Below are 18,758 nucleotides of genomic sequence, written 5' to 3' on the forward strand. Positions count from 1 at the left end.
GTTCAATACGACCTCTTAGGCCGTACTGTCACTGCTTATGATGATGATGCGGGATATTTCCACCTTACCTTCCGTTTTTCGGTGAGATGAATCATGATGGCGTTGTATGAAAACCATTTCCATCACTTTTTAGATATGGAACACATTTTACGGGGTGGGCAAAAAAGGGGTCAATGGAGTTAGATGTATGATACCAATGTGATGATTAATCTCCTTTGAACAACTGGCATACGACATAGAGGAAAATGATTTTGCTTTAGGTAACATATCTCTTGCCGCAGCACAGATGAGTTCTTATGTGTCAAGGCTGATGCTACGAAGGATCAAGCGCGATGAACGGTCACGATAATTGAGTGAGCAGGTTACTCCATGTCTGGTGAAGTGAAACCATAATTGTCCAACTCCTTTAAGACACATCTTACTATCTGAGTGACTACTACTCTGAACAGATAGGGGATAATGTCAGCTACGACCAAGTCTTGCTTCACCCGAATAACACACCTCGTAGCTAAGATAGAGGTCGATCAATAGTCTTTGATCTCAAGACAGGACCATCGCCACAATAGCAGCTTCTCACCAGGCTGAGCTCGTCGACAGCCCGCACCCCCAATATTCGCCACGAAGCATCAACGTGAGCTAATGCTGTCGACCTACTGTCATCAGTCCAAATGTAGGTGTTCGTCATGATGAAGTGTCGTTATCCAGACGTGCATGTTTCTATCTCCTCTTCTTTGTACAACTACCGCGTGTAACCAGGTAACACCTCAACGTTTCCTAATAGATATGCCTTCACCTGTTCCTTTCACCCGACAAGTATACAGATGTACCGATCCCCTGACAGCCGGACGAGGTACTTCGAGGAGACAAAACTACATGTTCCTTTCCCATTCTCTCTCTGTATGTACCTGCAGACGGCCGCATGCATTAACTCTTTTTCATCTCATGGTTTTGTTAAGCACACGCCATTACCGAGATTGCCATGATGATGATGTGAATCCGGGTGCGCTTCGCGGGAAATCGCGGAAGAGGATCCGAGGTGAGGTGAAGTGCGGTTTAGGGGCAAGGGAAGGGGGAAGGGGGAAGGCCAAGGGAAAAAGGAAGAAGCGGCTGTGCTGTGCTGTGCTGTCGTCTCACTCACAAACGCGTAAAGGCCGAGGTCGTGCTGTGCCATGTTCTGCGATCTGATTTGCCTTTGGTGCGCTGGTCGAAAAGCGCCTTGGTCCAATAAGACATGCAGCAGATGAGTGAGGATTATGCCAGTATCAGAAAGGGAGGCGGGTGAGGGGAAGCGTCGTTTACCGCGGGTAAGTGCGCATGTAAGTCTCGACTGAGTGAGGGAGTGAGTGAGTAATGATAACGCCACAAGGGACTCACTGTTCGGTGGGCGGCTGGCGAGATGAGGCGATGTCATGCACTGGTTGGCTAGTTTGTTTCGGGGATGACGAAGGAAAAGGAATGGTCAGGAAGGAGTTCGGGTCTAGTCACCAGGTCTCTCGTCTGCATGAATCCCTAAAGGGGGGTGGCAAGAAAAGGGGGTCACCTCGTGGCAGGGCAGCAGTGCTAAAGCAGGTGTCAGCTGATCTCCACGTTGCTGGTCTTTTCACTTGTTGATTGATGCGAATAGATGATGTCTTGAAGAATCGTTGGGAGAGGCGTGCGGATGAACCCGTCGTCGTATTCACCGCCGCTTTGGGAAATAACTCAGGTACTTTTCCTCATTCTGGATCCAGGCGTGTATGTATCCATTCACAGTGTCAGGTCCTTATGCAGAATGGAGGAGAGGAGGAGTAGAAGGAGAGAGATACAGAGAGACATGCCAACCTCGTTCAAGAAAAGCCAGAAAGTCCAAAAAGATATGTTGCAGGTCGCCTAAGCAAAGGTGGGAAAGGAGATCGCGATCCCGGTCTGCCCGGCTTCATCCCCGACCAGTGCCGTCCAAGTCTGCCATGGTCCACCAGCCTGCGAGCTGCAAGCATGATCTGATCAGAATCAGAGGGGGGGGGCCGGCCGGCAGCAAGTAGGATTAGTAGGGGCGTACGGATCGGGGCACACAGAACAGTCGCATGAAAAGCAAATCTCGGTTGCGTCTGCGGTAATACACAGATTCGGGGATCGACGATGCACGCCAGAAAAGTTAGACATCAGCAGCCATGACAGCTGGAGCTCCCCGCCGTCGGGGGAGCCAAACCCGGTTTCTGGCTCACGGATGACCAGTTCCACGGGGGGCGAGAGGAGAGGGGGTGAGGTGAGGTGAAGAGGAGGTCAGGAAAAGCAGGGCACGGCTGGCACGGAAAGGTTATTGAGGAAGGGATTCAGACAGCGGCGGTCATCTGAACCAGCCACACCACCGGAGCCAGCACGGTTCTCGTTCATCCCGTGCTATCTTTACGTACCCCTATGTGAGCGACCGAGTGTCAGTCAGTCAGCCTCAGCTGACTCACTTCATCGAACAAGAAGCAAGGAAATAGACTTTGTCCTCCTTTGCCCTCGTCACCTGGAGAATCCATAGGGAACTCTCGGGTGGGTGCGACGTCGTCAGTTAGTCTGCTGGCCCCTCTTCGCGCCGTCCCGTGTCTACTACTTACCCGGTCTGTAACTTGATCCTTGGTCTGGGCCCCCCTTTTTGACACGTTGATCGACCAGACCTGCAGCTTCCAGCGTCGTACTGAGATCTATAACGGGACACTGCAATCCAAGATGAGCTGTACAGGTGGGGACCACTGTCTCTTCTTTGCATCGAGCCAGTCTTCGTTTCGTAGACAGGCTGGTAAGTACGTCGCCTCCCAGCCGCCGCGCAAGCTCTCCGACCACGGGATGAACGCGTCGTCCCGTGATTGACAGCGAGGCGGCGGCGGCAGCATCAGCTTCCGTACACCTGATGATATCGCTCTGCTGTGTTGTGGCTCACTCTGACTCAGGCTACGACGCGAGGCCAGAAGGTTCAAGTCATCCGTCTCATGGAGGCGGGTTTCGGATACGTTACCGAATCCCTCCTTTTCTCCCAACATTGGCAACATGGTCACTGCCAAAACTCAACAAACCCGGCCCTCGTCGAATGAAACACAGGGGATGGGCGATAGATTACTGGACGGGCGTTGCATTGTCAGATCAAAGACAGCTACTTATCCAGTAAAGTCACATACATGTCAAGTAAAATAGGATGTCTGTAACATCGCAGTCGAGAGCGCGTCGGCCCGTCTGTGTGCAAATGAATCCGATCGTGGCGCGTTACGGTTGCGTTCAGGCCCCTCGATAACTCGGTTCTTTCGCAAAGACTAATCTGGCCCAAATCATGGTGGTCTGAGTGGCCGCAGTAACGAGCGGAAACAGGCTGAGACCTGATGACACAAGGGGGCTATATCGCTCCCAGCTATATAGGCCTCCGCCCATTCCCTCGCTTTTCCCTCAATCCGACCCTGCTTTGCTCTCTCCCCCTCTGCTCTATCGAGAGAGGCCATAAAAGGGGACCAAAGTCTGTCCACCTATCACTGCGGATATGAAGATCTTCGACTTTGTTCATGGCTCTTGTTCTGATGGCCGAATTCCCATATAGGGAAGGTAGACACGACGGACGCTGTATCGAGAGGCTTGACAACTCAGTGATTTGATAAGTGATGATGATGATTGGATTATAATTAAGTCGACAGTTACATATTCCATAGTACATACCCGTTCCCTATAACGGAGTAGAAGACGCCCAAACCCAAAACTGATAACTGACACCTGCCAACTCCGCCCATGGTGCATGGTATTTCCTCCGTCCTGTCTGCCCCCGTCTAGTATTCTAAATCCGATTGATGCAACCAAAAATAAACTTTTTTTTCTCAAGTCCCAAGACGTTGTAGTAGAGCAGCTCGGCAGGGTAGAGGGTATAATGCTAACTACGACCGCGTCTATCGCGTTTCCACTGTGTGCATCCAACTTCCTTGTCTTCTAGAGCTCTCCATCTCCCATGCAGGTACCCCAGCCGACGGAGAGCGTCCAACCAAGTAAAAGTAACGAAAAGACCCAAACACGCGGTAAATTGTCCAGCAAATACAGTACATTAGATTCCCCACAAGTGTTGCCCGGAAAAACCAAAACGCGCAAAAGAGCTTCGATGACCAGGAGAGGGGAGGCGAGAAGAACGAGAGTGAGGTTGAAATAAGAATGAGTAGGAATAAACAAACGATGTAAACAAACGAGGAAAAGCAATCCCCCATTGTGTCGCCCCGGCGACTATCCGACAAGGCGGTAACCCCATTGCCGTGACCCAAGTCTATCCCGAGCGTACCATGACCGAAGCAAGGAGGCAAAAGAAATGCATGCAGAATGATGCAAGGGATGGAGGCCTGTGTAGGAGTAAGAAAAGTCCCGTGAGATGCATGCGACCCCCTTTCCGTGTTGGCTGGATGTCGGTATGCGCAGATGACACCACTTCTCCCCGTATGAGCAGGTGGCGGCGCGAAGGCGACGACGGATTGAGAAGTATGACTCCTTCGCTGTCGCGCAAGGTTGGGAGGAGTGGTGGGTGTAGGCATGCGAGCGCTCGCGTGGGTGTGGGTGCGTACGGGCGTAAGGGTTGACGGCTTGGTGTGCATCGAGTTCCGCGAATACGAACACCTGATTCCGTCCGTTATCTTTGGGGTAGAGACCTCATGATTGAGCTTCATTTCGGTCAGCGCTGGCCATTCCATAGGCTCGTTTGTTCGGAGCGCGGTCGCGAGCATCTGAAGCTTCGCCCAATTGTCGTCGTGAGCCGAGTTTCGTTTCAAATTCGTTTGTGGATCTGTTCCTTAGCACCGGGAACTATTATTCGAAACCAGACGCAGTCGCCGCCAGCGCAGACGGCACAATGGAAGCACCAGATCCGAGAGACAGCTGGCCCCAGAGACGACCAAAGGATTGGTAGCTAACCCTTGCTGCAGCACACATGTATGCAGGCTGCGGCGCGCTTCCGATGTTGACGACCAGATTGTGCATATGCCAAGTTGTTAAAACGAGCTGCAAGCATCCAGACAAGAGCCCTGGCGGCCAATCATTCGGGTTGCATGGCAGATCGTTGTCAGGGATTCCACCCAGCCCTGTAAGTTGACCAAAAGGGTAATGGAAAAGTAAAAGAAAAACACCGCAGGGCCCAGTCGACGGACGTCCGACCCCGCATGCGCCGTAGTGACAACAGGCTCTCTGCCTGTGCATCGGTCTATGAGGAAGGTGGGTAAACGATGATCATGACGACGACCACGAAGAACGCGACAAAAAAAGGTGTATGAAGCGACGAGAGACAAGAGAAGAAGGGTTCGAGGAAACAAGAAACATGCCGGGCGCCCGCCTCTCCAAGGTCCAAGATGGTGGTGATTTGCTGATAGGTGGGGGGGGGGGAGGGGAGACGAGAGAGCGCCCGTGGTCTGGAGGTAAGAAGAGCCCCATCTGATAGAGCAGGATGGAGTAAGGTGGAGAGATCTGATTGGCTCAACCCTGCGACACCTGACCTCCATCTGGGATAGCTGCCACCCCTCCATGGATTGGTAGTAGGGCAGAAGATAGAACGAGGGCATCCAAAGAGAGGGTAAATGCACGAAAGAGGTGACCGCATCGCAAAGCAAACGCCACAAGACCCAGGCACACCTTCGTCCCGTATGCGGTATAGCCTGAACCCAGACCCCTTCCCTTCCCCATAGAAGTGTGCTGAGGAGTGGACAAGCAGGCGGGCAGGCAGGCAGGGTGTGGGTGTGGCGACGGGCTGGACGCGCCGTTGCTCTCGACCCACCGGCAACTGATCAGTCACCCGCGATATTGACACACACACACACACCTTCCACTTTCTTCCAGGCAGCCAGTCACCTTTTCGAGGAAGCATGACGCCCCTCCCCCTCTAAACCTGTCATTGCCATGTCCTTGCAACTTTCTTCAACAGGTTTCAGAATGCGTATGGTGGACCCTGTGTGCATGGCCTTCTATCAAGCCCGCTGGCCTCCGTCTGCGTACCCGGCTGTCCCATATAGCTGACCCTGGTGGTGATGGTTGCCGTAAGAGGTCGTGTCCAGGTAACCATTTGTGACGGCCGGGTCCCATCTCGTCTGCGGCTGGGGCGCCATGTCGTAGCTCGGCGCTGCTGTTACAGAATGCCTTGTGTCAGCACTGCCGTATGAGGACAAGCTTGGCATGCGCATGCCACCTGCCGCCGCTGAGTGGGACAAGGACTTCAGTGGCGGAGACTCGGGCGCTCGCGTCGGATACGAGGCCCAGCTTGTCGCGGCTCCCAGTGCTCCCTGGGTTCGCGATTGCTCATACTCTTCCAGCGCTGAGCCGTAGATATGATGACCTGAGCGGGAGTAGGCTCCTGCATCCGTGCCTCTAGGCGTGTGCGGCGGCGGGTAGAGCCCAGGACTTGTGCTGCTGACAGGGGTCAAGAGAGCCGATCCCGGTCCTGGAGGCAAGGTTGATGAGGGCGATGCCGACTGCATGAAAGTTAGCAAATTGGAGAGGACGCTGTGTAACCTGCAGGTCATTTTGACTCACATATTTGGAGATGATCTTCTTGAGAGCCTGGGCAAGGATCTTCCAGGGGAATACCTTCACATCCTTCTCGATGTTTCGGGGCTTGGGATTTGGGAATGCCATGATGATTTTGAAAAACTCTTCGCTCTCGGCCTTGGCCTTGCTGACCGTCTGTGGGCGGAAACCCTCCAGGTTGCGGCGGATCCTGTTCTTCTCCTCAACCGTGAACCTGGCGGGCGCAGCAACGAGCTGCTCGAGCAAGTAGATAGTATCGACGCTGGTGACAAAACACTCATTCTTCTCCGCGTAGTAGATGCAGCTGATGCAAATGCTGTTTGTCGGGCGCTCATTCACTCCCACGGGCTTAAAGGTGGCCGTCAGTGTTGACCCGGTTTGTGACTTCTTGAACATGACGATTCTTCTCCGGTTCTCCCATTCTTCCTTATTCCAACCAGTTGCCATCGAATCGAGATCTCCTGCAATCTTCAAAACGGCCTTGGTAGAGTACAAAGCATATGGGTTGAACTGGCTGGACCCTGGAGATCCCGAGGTCTGCAATGTGCTGGTGCGAACAAGCTGCGGGGCGTTGGAGGTTGGGGCCGGTAGTGATGAAAGACTCGGGCGGGTGATTGTTGTGTGAGGAATGGTATGCAAGATTCCAGGACTTCGCACCGAGGAGAGCGATGAACCGTACGACCAAGATGAAGACGCTTTGATGGGCGGCGGGATGTGTCGGAATCCGTCCGCGTAAGAAGTGCGATGGTAAGTGCCAATCATATTGTTGTTGGGGGTGTTATTGCTTGCATAGGTCGGATCGTACGACGGAGCTGCGGCTTGCTGGTCGGCAGGAGGATACCCATATGTATTTGTAGCGCTGTCAGTAATGTGTTCGGCGTTTTGTTGTTTTGGGGTGTTCTCGCGTTGGTCTGGTGACTGTGTTGCTACTCTCCGCGTGACATCCCCCTGTGGGAGACCCTGTGGGCTCTCAGCAGACCCAATATCAATTTCGTGATAAGTAAACGTGCCAACCTCTATCAGGAGATTCCCCATCAAATTACCATCTGGCCCTTCAATCGACATAACCAAAGGCACGCTCGCCTGGTCGCATCTCGTGTCTTCAAACTGCGGTGCACTTGCGCTGACCACGAAGCTATAGCCGCTGGTATCATGCATGTCCTTCGCTGCGTGAGCTGGACACTTGCAATCACCAAACTCGAGATAGAACCGGTTGGCTATAGCCAACAAGTCGTACGCGGCCGAGATCCGGATGGTTACACCTGCCCCTGGAACGCCCGAATTCGGCTCGTAGGACAAGAGACTGGGAACTACAGGTGCAGCTGGCATATACTGGCTGGACCCGTTGGCCGCGAAAGCCATCTGGTTGAGTTGAGCCGCCGCCGCATTTTGGGACTGGTGAGCCGAAAATGGTTGCACCGGGTATTGATACTGGGGATTCTGGTATGACCTTGTCGATTCGAATTCTGTTCCCCCACATCGTGCATTTAGTTCTCATGTCTTTTCGTGCCACAACACCGCAATCAGGGAGCCGATGAAGCGTTTGCAAGCAGAACGGGGAGGGTGCAAACATACCATGCATCTGGGGCGGTTGCGATTTGGAATATGCGGTAGACATGGACAGGAGACCAGGCGGGGAGTCCCCACGAAGGCCCCCTCCGTTGGCTCTAGCCGCCTCCTCCTCGTACCTCAGAGTCACCGTCTCGGGGGACTCGACGTCAGAATCGACTATTATTGGCCTCTCCGGATGGAATTGAGGCTGTTGTTCTCGTCAGATCTCTTGTTGTTTTGTCGATAGCACAAGTTGTTCTGGGGCAAAGGGCATTGTGTGTGCAACACATTCCCGATGTCGTTGACTCACCTCGAAAAGCTTATAGGGCTGGTAGGCAAACTTGACAGCAGACATTCAAGCTGACTTTCTTGGTTGATGGACGATATGTCAAAGTGAGTGTAGAAGGGGTCTGATCCAAGGGAGGATGGGATGAGAAGAGATGAAGAGAGACCTGTTTCGGGAACAATGTTGCAGAGGAAATGGCAAAGATTCCTGAGGGAGCGAGGTCTTGAAGGACGTCTCTCAGGGCACCTGGGAGGTTTTGTGCTAAACTTTATTAGTGTTCGGTTGTCTCGAATTGCCGTGTGATTTTCTGGCCGAGTAAGTCGGTAATCTCAAAATTGCTTCTGCGGGAGGGCTGGAAGTGAAACAATGAGACCCCAATCTGGATAGATGGCGTATTTTCCAAGGGCTGGTGGGGATGTGGGATGATCGGGAGGCTGTTGAGCTGCGTCGTGGGTTTTCCAACAGCTTGACGAAAAAGATCCAGGCAACTCCAACAATGCTATACGTTCTCAGCCAGGCGATTAATAGGAATGGCTTCAACTTTGGCGTTTCTTTGATAGAAATCTCACAGCCCAGAGTCGCATGGGTTTCTACCACCCTCGGCAGCGGTAATTGGCTGAGCAAAGTGTTTGCAGCTAGGCCTGAGTCGAGTCTCGGGAAGCTGAAGTCTTCAAAACTCTTATTCCCCGCTCATTAGACCTCTCACGGATACGCCTATACAAGACCCTGTCAGTCTGGACCGTGCTTTTTCTTTGAGTCAGCTGTGTCAGAATCTGCTGGGCCATAGAAACATTGTAATCTATGCCCTGCTCGAAGCGGTGCCATAACGCAAGAAGTGACAACTCACCTAGTGACTGTAGACCAACAAAGGGGACTGTCTTCTGGTGCCCGATACACAAGAATCATAGGCCAAAACTTGGTCAATTGGCTTGCGAATGGTGGTGGAGACTGGGTGTTCGTTGGTGATGCAGGCAGCCCGAACCTGTTCGCATAAGTAAGGTCAGCAAAGAAGGAGCTGCAATCAGCAAACGCGGGCTGCCGGATGGTTCGCGTGGCATGCGTGGTTCGTGTCGTAAATTACTGAACCACCAACTGGCCAAGCCTCATCTAGCATAGGGAGAAAGAGAGCACTGACAATTTCCGGCAAAAGATGTTGGTAAACGGGAACCAGACTATGCGGAGATCGGTAGAGTGTTAGCAAACGCTTGCGACTCAAGATGTCAAGGAAAACCTGAGACGTTTTCCCCTATCAACTTGGAACAGCTTGGAGGAAAGTGGAATATCTAAGAGTGAGAGGGTTAGAGGGAAAAGAAGAGACAAAAAGGGGACAGAAACATAGTCTTCAAATGCGGTGTTGATCCGACTGAAGTAATAGACAGTCCTGTCTTCAAAAGGGAATGATCCTGTGGTAGGTCGCGAAGAGAGAGAGACTTCATCCATGCATTACACAGACATCTACTTTTACCATGTACCTTTTCACTACCAGGTTTGCTGGATACCGTCGTGTACAGTGTCTTTCCTTTTTGGCAGCTGGCGTGGGCGCGCTTCCTTCTCCGCAAAGGAGCCCCAGGAGTAGGTCACAGGCAATATGCGGCTGCTTGTTACTTGCTGGCTGGCTTCTATGGGCGAGACACCCCTTCTTTTGGCTGGGGAACTATGCGTATGTGAGGTCGAGGCTCGGGAACAGCGTGATTCCAATATTGCGGTAGTGAGAGATCGCTCAAGTGGCGCCTATGGTGGGGAAAGGCAGACGCAGGCAGGGATGATGCACTGTGAGCCGGCAGCCGTTGAAACGCGATTTCCGGTGTCTTGGAGGACTTGGGTGCCAGATACAGGGGGTTTTGGTGTTATGGGGGTAATGGCTGGGTGTTATGAAGTTCCCAACATTTGGTTGAATGCGTGCGTGCTTGGAATAAGGAAACCAGCCACTGGTGGTTCATCCAAGGACTCTTTGATAGGTGGATATGTACAGCTTGGGATGATGCGGTCTGTCTGATGGGGGAGAGAATGTACACAGGATACAGAAATTCTTCGAACGGCCGAAGTGCCAAGGCCATGTAACAAGAACAGAATCAATGATAGATGGGACTTACACTTTTAGGGCATGAGAATTTGTACCGGGGGGGTGTTGCTCAGAATGTTCTTGTGTAAGTGCCGCTGAGCGGATCCTTGGCCAGGGCGCCCCTAGGGGTGACTATAGTAAGAGGGCTGGACGACGTACCGGGTTGTTGAGAGCATGTACTGAGAGAAGGCTAAACGACACTATATCGCGTGCTGCAAGCTAGTGCCGCTACTACCGGTACTTTCCTGGCAGGGGTCTGGGCGATCTCACGCTGTATGTAGGCTGGTGGACAGAGCGAATGCGTTCATACCTAACCCAGATTAAGTCAGTCTGTCATGCCATCAAAAGTGGCAGGGTATGACGGGCGGTATCCCGGCACTGGCAATCAGCAGGCGCGTATCGGAAGATAGCTTTGATTGTAAGCTCGCAAAGCGGAATCAGCAGGTGACAGTGCAGAAGGCACTGGGTTGCCTTTTGGTGTGTGATCTTGCAGCGTGGGTGGGTGTGCATCTTGTGAATAAGGATAGAATTTGCGTATGCCATTGGCCAGGGTGGACAGAGGCTAGCTGGGGCAGCTATTGGAGGATCTGCGATGCAGCTTGAGCCCACTACGCAGCACCCTTGTAGCGTGGGGCAGGACTACATAGGGTCGACAGGATGGGACGATGGGACGATGGGATGGGACTTGGGTACCCATGTATCCCCATCGTACCCGTGCAGGCCGGTTGTACCCTAAATACGCCCGAGTACCTATTTGGGGGAACAAGGAGTAACGTAGTGCGTTGCGTGCGTGCGTGCGTCTGTAAGTAGGTATGCATAGGGGGTGTGTGTACACTGCATCTCCTTGGAGCTGGGCCAGATTCTGTATGCTTCCTGCTTGCTTCTTCATCTCATCTCGAGAAGGACATCATATTTGTCTGCCTGTATGTCTGTCTGTGCGTATCTGCCACAGTTCCAGCCATGGTGTGCAAAGTCAACCGCGGATGAAGCCGCCACGGTGAAACCCCAGGCTGTGAAATGGAAGAGACTGGTGATTGAGCATGAGTTGTAAGGGGGTGTAACAACGTAATGCAATCTTGTTTCCCCGTCCAAGCTCCATGACCTCTCCCCACTTGGGGCTGGCCAAGGGACAGTGGCCTCGACGCCTCCTGTTCACGCCTGGTATGTGAGCGATGCAGACTATCGCCAAAAGGGTAGTGTTTGAGTTGAAGGGGAAAAAAGAAGAAAGGGTGGCGCATGTAGGAACGCCGAATGATAGCGGGGCGCCGCAAATCAAGGCAGATCAACTGGAGAGAGGAAGGAGACGAGGAAAAAAAGAAGGGGGACGGATTCCAAACTAACAAATTGGCATGGATCGATTAGCTCTGCTCCAGAGCGTTTGGTGGTGGAATTGAAGCTGATCACCTAGCAGCGATTCTTTGTTTTCTCCCCAACGGCTGCTGGATCGCATCAGTTGATCAAGTTTGGCGGCATATGCACACCTTGGGCTGGCCTAGTCTTTGTTCGTCGTCGTGTCGTCAGGGTGGGTTTTCTCGAGGGGAGTCCTCCTGGTGCCCAGTAGCGCAACGCTCGTAACAACAAGCAAGCAATTTGATGGAAACCTCCAAGTACGAGTAATCACTCCGTCACCGTGTATGTGTGAGCGGGCAATGATAGCTTAGGTATGTTTCCAGGTTACGCCAGACATGTATGTACGGCTCGGTGAGGTCGTGTAACGGATCCGGGTCGGGAAATATACGTATCCAGGTCGAAATCGTCAACGGACGTGGGGCCAAACCGCGTCTTGACTAACGAAGATCGAGTGGAATGCAGAGATAAGAAATTGGAAGATTCGGAAGATTCGGAAGATTCGGAAGATCAGCACGCAGATGCTGTCTGCTTCAGTAGCAATGTCCAATCCTCCCCATAAAGACGGAAGGAACTGGGTTACGGCAATAAATAAGGCAAGTGCATCTCATCAAAGTTCACTTCAGACGTACACAAGGTGACTGGAGGAAGGAACGACGGCCAGGGTATAAGAACGGCGCCCACTCTACATCTGGGCACCTACTTGGATTGGCGCCCTCAGTGCCGCGCGGGCCATCTGGAAATAGATGCGCATCTGATCTGGCACGGCGACCTCTTCGAGTCCACAGCTCTTTGCATACGATGATGTGCTGAGGTAGGACGGGGGGCTAAATAAGATACGCCACCCCCCCAGGTTCTTGCCGACTGTGTGTGCAGTTTTCTGGAGGTTAGGGGTCACGATGTGGATATTTTAGTCTACTCTCAATTGATTGATGGTTTTGTTTTTCGGGGCATCGCCCGCTACTCTGTGCTTGGAGTTCTTCTCTTGGGGGGTGGGTTCGTCGCCACCTAACGAACCAGATGCTTAGCAAAGTGACATCCCGGACTCCCATATATATTGGACGACAACTATATGATACCAAGGTAAGCAGTCAGGTTTGTCCGCGACCAACAGCGTGCCGGGATAGAGCGAGAGCGAGAGGACGAGTACTTTTTAGTTCAATCCCATTGGCAACTGCAGGGTTCAGTGTCGTTGACAGGCAAGGGTGTCAAGTCAGATCTGAGATTCGATCCGACCCCCAAAAATGCGGAGGGGTCATCCCAGCTTAGGGGCTCATTAGCAGCCAATTTGCGCGATCGGGCCTCGGAGACTTTGGTACACCACCAAGCTCGCCTATTCTCTAGGGGTCAACCCTGCTGGAAGAAGCCCACTAAACGTCCAAAATAGCGGCCGCCGTCGTGGGAATCCGTCATTCCGTCCCATCATCTCTAGCATCGGCAACTCGCAACTCAATCGAAGGTTAGGTTGCGGGATAGCGACCGCCGTCAAACAACTAGCAGAAAACTTACGACGCCATTGACTTTCGACCCCGTAGAGGCTATTGTTCTAATTTCGACTTCATCCCCCTCATCAGCTTACACTGGCTATGCGATGATCGAAACCGGCCCCTGAGAGTAGATAGGTTAGGACGTGTTTGTGGATGAGACAGGACAGGGAGATCTCTCATTCTTCTCTATGTTTACACACTCGATCCTGTACCTTCCCGTCTGCTAGGCGCTTAGGTTGTATGCTGTATTGGCTTTGACGACAGCAGCAAGCGACCGAGTCCTTCTCTCTGCATGTCCAGCTATTGAGGGCAGTGCACTACCAATGAGAAAAGTCAAGGTCGGCTAATACTTACTATCAGGTCGAAACCATTTCATCTGAAATGCAGTTACTGCACTCCAGAAGGGGACGGTATACAGCCTCACTCACCCCCTAACGTCTCAAAAAGCGACCCTCGCACACGTCCAGCTCTCCATTACCTCTCTCTCTCTCTCTTCTTCCTCTCTTCCTCTCCCTCTCCCGCTGTCGCGTGTCGTCGCACGAATCCCAAAGGCCGGCCCGTACGGCCGTAGATCACGTCAATCCAACCGAGAAAAACCGCGACGCCCAAATTATGTACACTTTGAATTGCTGGAGAGCTCTCCGCTCGCGCGCGTAGCAATTGATGATGGCCACGATCGAGCAAGTGGGGTACGCTATCTGAATCTGTATACGGAGGTGTAAGGCTTAGGGGGGATATGCTGTTTCGACTGCACAGAGGATCTTCGCATTAGCGACGGCAGCCAATCCGATGAGGGCGGCCATGCACTGCGCCAGGCAAGATGTATCGATCAATGATGAAGATATGTTGGTATCCAATGAATGGGTTGTCGGTACCGTCGCGCACTCTCTCTCCCAGCTAAGAATAAGCTCATCATCGATTGCCTGACTGTGCGACCATTGAATTGACATCCGTACATCAGCATGTAGGAATACGTGTACACGTCTTCGCGCTAGATGACGGTCGGGCAAGTAAGTACTTTATGTGCATGTAAGTAGCGGGAAGTACATCGCATCCCGCCCGTCAATACATTGACAGATAGACCTGTGGATGGAATGCTGGTGCTGGTCCAGCCTCCGCTCCGTATGCCGTCCAGGTCAGGGATTCGATCCCAGCGCCGCCAGTGCATTACTTGCCGCGGCGGGCGAACAGCACAACGCACACACCAACGCTTCTTTTCCCACCGGTCGTTCGGCCCCGCCATTTGGCTCATTTGGCACTTGTTGGCCTGAGAAGAAGTGAGGAGGTGGAAGTGTCAAAGCGTAGATCCGCAACGGCTCGCGGACCCTTCTCGTTCGAGGATGGGCCGGATTTGCGAAGTCCCTGTGTGGGTGAGGATCTAGTACGAGGCCTGGGGGTGGCGAGGCTGGTCGGCGATAGCGCTTTGACTAGATCCAAAGTCAAATTGCACTTTCGCTACTGGTGCAATGAAAAGCCATTGGGGGTTTGTCGTTTCTTCTTCTGTCCAGCAAACACCATCACCGCCGCCGTTCGCTATCGTCATCCACTTGTCACCAAGGGGTCAACGGGCACACCAACGCATGAGCAGCAGTAGTTCGCCATTCTTCATGTATGCCACGAACCTAGTTTTCCTCTTTCCAACCTCGCCGACGCGGCTCACCTATAGTCCCGCCGTAGCATACGCCCGCCAAGGCTGCAACGGCCCTTGCTAATCCCCCTCCTTCTTGCCGCACCCTGCAAAAGTTGCGCGCACCATACAACAGTCGGCGTCGGCCTTTGTCTGTGCTGGATCGACCCATTTGCGTAGGTAGGCTGGGGAACCGGGGGTTTCCCATCGAAAGCAAACCTCCGTCCCTCGGCCTCTCATACGGCTGCTGCTACTGCTGCAGCTACCGGGACTAGGCTCTGCAGCTCGCCCGCCCGTTCGAACATATGCATTTATGTGCGTGCGGTACGGGCCACCCCTACGCTACTCTATGTATAGGTACTCACGCGGCGAATGGTTTCCATCCCGCGCCTGGCCTGCGCGCAACGAGGCCGTTGGGCGGAGGGCACGACGAATGAAACGTAGTCTCAACGTTCACAACGTTCTAGCAAGAAGTGCAAATTTGAAAACTGCAAAGATTGAAGGAGAGAAAAAAATAAAACCAAAACCTCGTCTGCTGATTGAACAATGGCGTTACGCGCAACACGATTTATTTCTTATGAATGCATTAGCTGACTTCATTATTGGAGGCGTTGACTGGTCCTCGTTCACCCTTTCCTCCCCCCAAAAAGCAACAACCCAGTAGCAGCCACAAAAAACACCTGAGGCTTCGGATCAGGCCGAGAGTGTTTCCCCTTGATTGGCTGGCATACAGGTTATTTTTATTTCTGTTCAGTACCTCGGTAGGCCTACCCTCCGTAGTCTGCCATTATTGTTACTCGAAGCATGCAAGAGGAGGCAATGCGGGAGGCATAGGAACGCCGGCAAGGGCCCCCGATGTGTGTGTGTTGCTGGTATCTTTTCCCGTGTCCGCAAAGCAAAGCAAGAAGAGGAGGCAAAAATAAACAGAGCTGCAAGCAGCCGTTGGGCGGCAGGTCTAACGCAAAACTGATCCCATATACGTGATTGATGGAGGTAGGAGCTGCTATTTGATTGCTGCTTTTCTTTGCAAGGAGATCCCGGGTTAATTATTCTACACTCCGAACACTCTGATGATTGTCCACTTCCAAATCCCGGACATTGCACCTCTGGAGGTGTGGGAAAGAATAGCCTTCCAAGGCACGCATTTGCGCCGCCCCAAGCCACGTTGCAGCGTTGATATGCAAAGCCCATGGGGATCGGATGCGTGAATGGCCGTTCCGCTTCCCTTGATGCGATGCGGTGTGATCATGGCGAGCAGTAAGTTGCTGAGAATAGGTAACCTACGATCGGGTTCCCTCCTTTTTGTTTCTCACTTTTCTATATCTTCCATTTATCTGTCTCCCTCACCTTTTTCCCCTTAATCTATTTAGGCGAGCGAAGGTACCTCGGCCCAGAGGGGTAACCAGAAACGAAAGACATCGCGTACTTGCTTTCGAGATCATGCACGTGGATATTAAATCCTTGAGATCTCGCGCTCTCCCATGAGACCCATCTATCCTGGCACTTGGGTCGCCGCCGGCAGACAACCCCTTGGATCTCACGCTGTGTGACTGGCCACGACATCTAAGTCATGGACAGGTGCCGGGCATCTGTTTTTCTCTCTCTCCCTATTTCTCTATCCTTGCTGCTCGTATAGTAACCGCCCATATGTACGCCACCCACGAGGGTGGACCCAGAATCTTGGTTTTGTTTTCGTAGGGCTTGGCCCGTCTGCACCTAGAAGCATGACCGAAGGACAGGGTGAGATATCTCACCTGCAGACACGCGTCGTCCCGTGCCTTTTCCTTCCTTTACTTTGCAGCAACACCCAGCAAAGCCAGAAGCACACGCAGAAGCAGCCTTGTAATTATGGGTTTGCGTCATAGCATGTATGCTGGTTTCTGCTGTTGTGCATTAGCCAACCCAACCACTTTTCGGGCGTTATTTTCTTCACCTTCGCGCCGTGGGAATAGAAGGCATATGCAACGAGCGACATGGGTTGGCAATGCATGATTCAGCAGCTCGCCAAGTCTGTCCTTCCTGGGGGCATTATATCAACTGTACACTGCTTATGGTAGGCGAGTGACTCGCCTGCTCGTCCTTGGGGGCCTCCTAGCCCCTGGGGGCTTAGTCAGGCTTCCCTCCTACTGGCTGCGAACTATAGTAAGCAAACGCCTTAGACACTCCATCGGGTTTGAAACAGTCAGCTTTTCAGACAGACCGCAGGTAGATTTGTTTCAGTGCACCTTAACCCAACCTCTTCAACATCGCTTGCATGGTCATTCATGTAGCATATGTTATTCGAACATTATAACAATTTTTGTTGGGCAGTATATTCATTGGTTGCCGCTCCTTAGTATATCTCATATGCGTCGTTGCAGCGCATGCGCACCCATGCTTGAAGAATCTTTGCTTGACGGGCTTACATGCACCATCTAGATCTGGAATGCCGTTATCCGCCGCCGAGTTCTCGAGGTCGGTACCGGACATGCAACCAAGTAGCGGTATAGACCGGTTCGGCCAGAACCACCGATAACCCTGTCTGGGCAGTATAGTGTGGTCGAATATAGCCGCAGTAGCGTACCGCTCCTTTTTCTGACCATCGACATCTATCTTTTGTTACCTGCGAATGTACTTGCTTGATATGTTACCAGTCTGTAGAGTGTAGAGCACGCTAACCTTGCTCTGCTGATGCTAGGACGTGATCCTTCCGTCGTTGATATTCCAGATATGGACATCGCAAGCACATTGTACCACGGAGGGGGTTCCCAATCGAGCAGGTATCCGTGCTTGGGTACATCATCTCGGTAGGTTCCTCGATCCTGCAGCAATGCGCGTGTTGCCCAATCCCAGCGTCCACACAAAGCCCTCTTTTTTCTACGTCCGTAGCAGAACATGCATGACATGTAGTGCAACCATCAGACAAGCTTACAGGCCCGCCGCTCTGTCACAACTTACCTACCCGGCTTTCGGACGACGGGCGAGAAGGTGAGTGAGGGGTACGGTACTGTAAAAGAGACGAAAGAGAGGGGAATAGGTAGGTACTTTTTTTTCATCAAGTGTGCGCCTGTACGACCCAGTGGAACGGGCCATCAACGATGGCTTGTTTCAAAAGGTTACCCGGGTCCGGATCTTTCCCATTGCAGGCCATGCTATCTCCGTTTGTCCATGCGTGGAAATTTGTTACTTGCCTCTCGACTAGGGAGACCTAGTAAGTAGACAGTTTGTGACGGATTCCATTTCACGATATCAGGTCCCAGATAAGATGTCCGATGTGAAATTGAGGTGATTGTGATAAGGCTAGTGCATACACGTAATCATTATCACACAGAAAGCGTTCACTATACTCGAACCAGGGCCTGGAACTCTAACTCTAATTCGCTCGACTATACATTCCCACGAATCAGGGGCATAATCGCCGGAAGTCACATAAGACCAATGTAGGCCGCCGACCAATGCAGCACCGAGCATGCAGCATACGGTCGAATGTAGCCGCAGCATAGGCGAAAGTGGCTCAGATGTTGGGTACGGGGTACGACATGGTGGTTGTCAAGATATATCGAGAGAACAGAACCAAAAGAGAAGGCTGCTGCTGTGACGTGTGTGCATAACGGGGGGGGCAGATTACGGACGCAAGATGCAGGTTCCGTGGGAAGGCGATGCTACAGGAATTCGGACAAATTCCTTGCTGCGACGCAACTGTGATTGGCCGTTCAGCTGTTACCAAATCTATGGGAAATTAAAGTAGGTTACCAGGGTGAGGGAGAGGCGAGAGGTCTCCAGGGCCCAGGGCCCAGCGTTAAGGTCAAGGACAGGGAAGGGGAGGAGTAGAGTAGGACAGGGCTTCTGATCAAGGCCTCTGAGCAGGACTTCCGGACAGGGGGCGAGGGCAGGATGGGGGAGATGGGGGTATGGGCTTCTGGA

The 18,758-nt window shown here is 52.6% G+C and overlaps 1 protein-coding gene across 1 annotated transcript; it reads right to left on the minus strand.

Moving 5' to 3' along the window:
* Positions 1-5,939: 5,939 nt before the first annotated feature.
* PG986_005171 (uncharacterized protein) lies at positions 5,940-8,401 on the minus strand (the record flags this gene model as incomplete). Its single annotated transcript, XM_066841393.1, has 4 exons — positions 5,940-6,440; positions 6,502-7,961; positions 8,071-8,254; positions 8,357-8,401. The coding sequence occupies 4 exons, from the start codon at positions 8,399-8,401 to the stop codon at positions 5,940-5,942; spliced, it is 2,190 nt and encodes a 729-aa protein (XP_066701255.1).
* Between the last annotated feature and the right edge of the window lie 10,357 nt (positions 8,402-18,758).

Source organism: Apiospora aurea, assembly GCF_038362705.1.
Source record: "Apiospora aurea strain CBS 24483 chromosome Unknown utg000004l_segment0_segment0, whole genome shotgun sequence".
Lineage (NCBI taxonomy): Eukaryota > Fungi > Ascomycota > Sordariomycetes > Amphisphaeriales > Apiosporaceae > Apiospora > Apiospora aurea.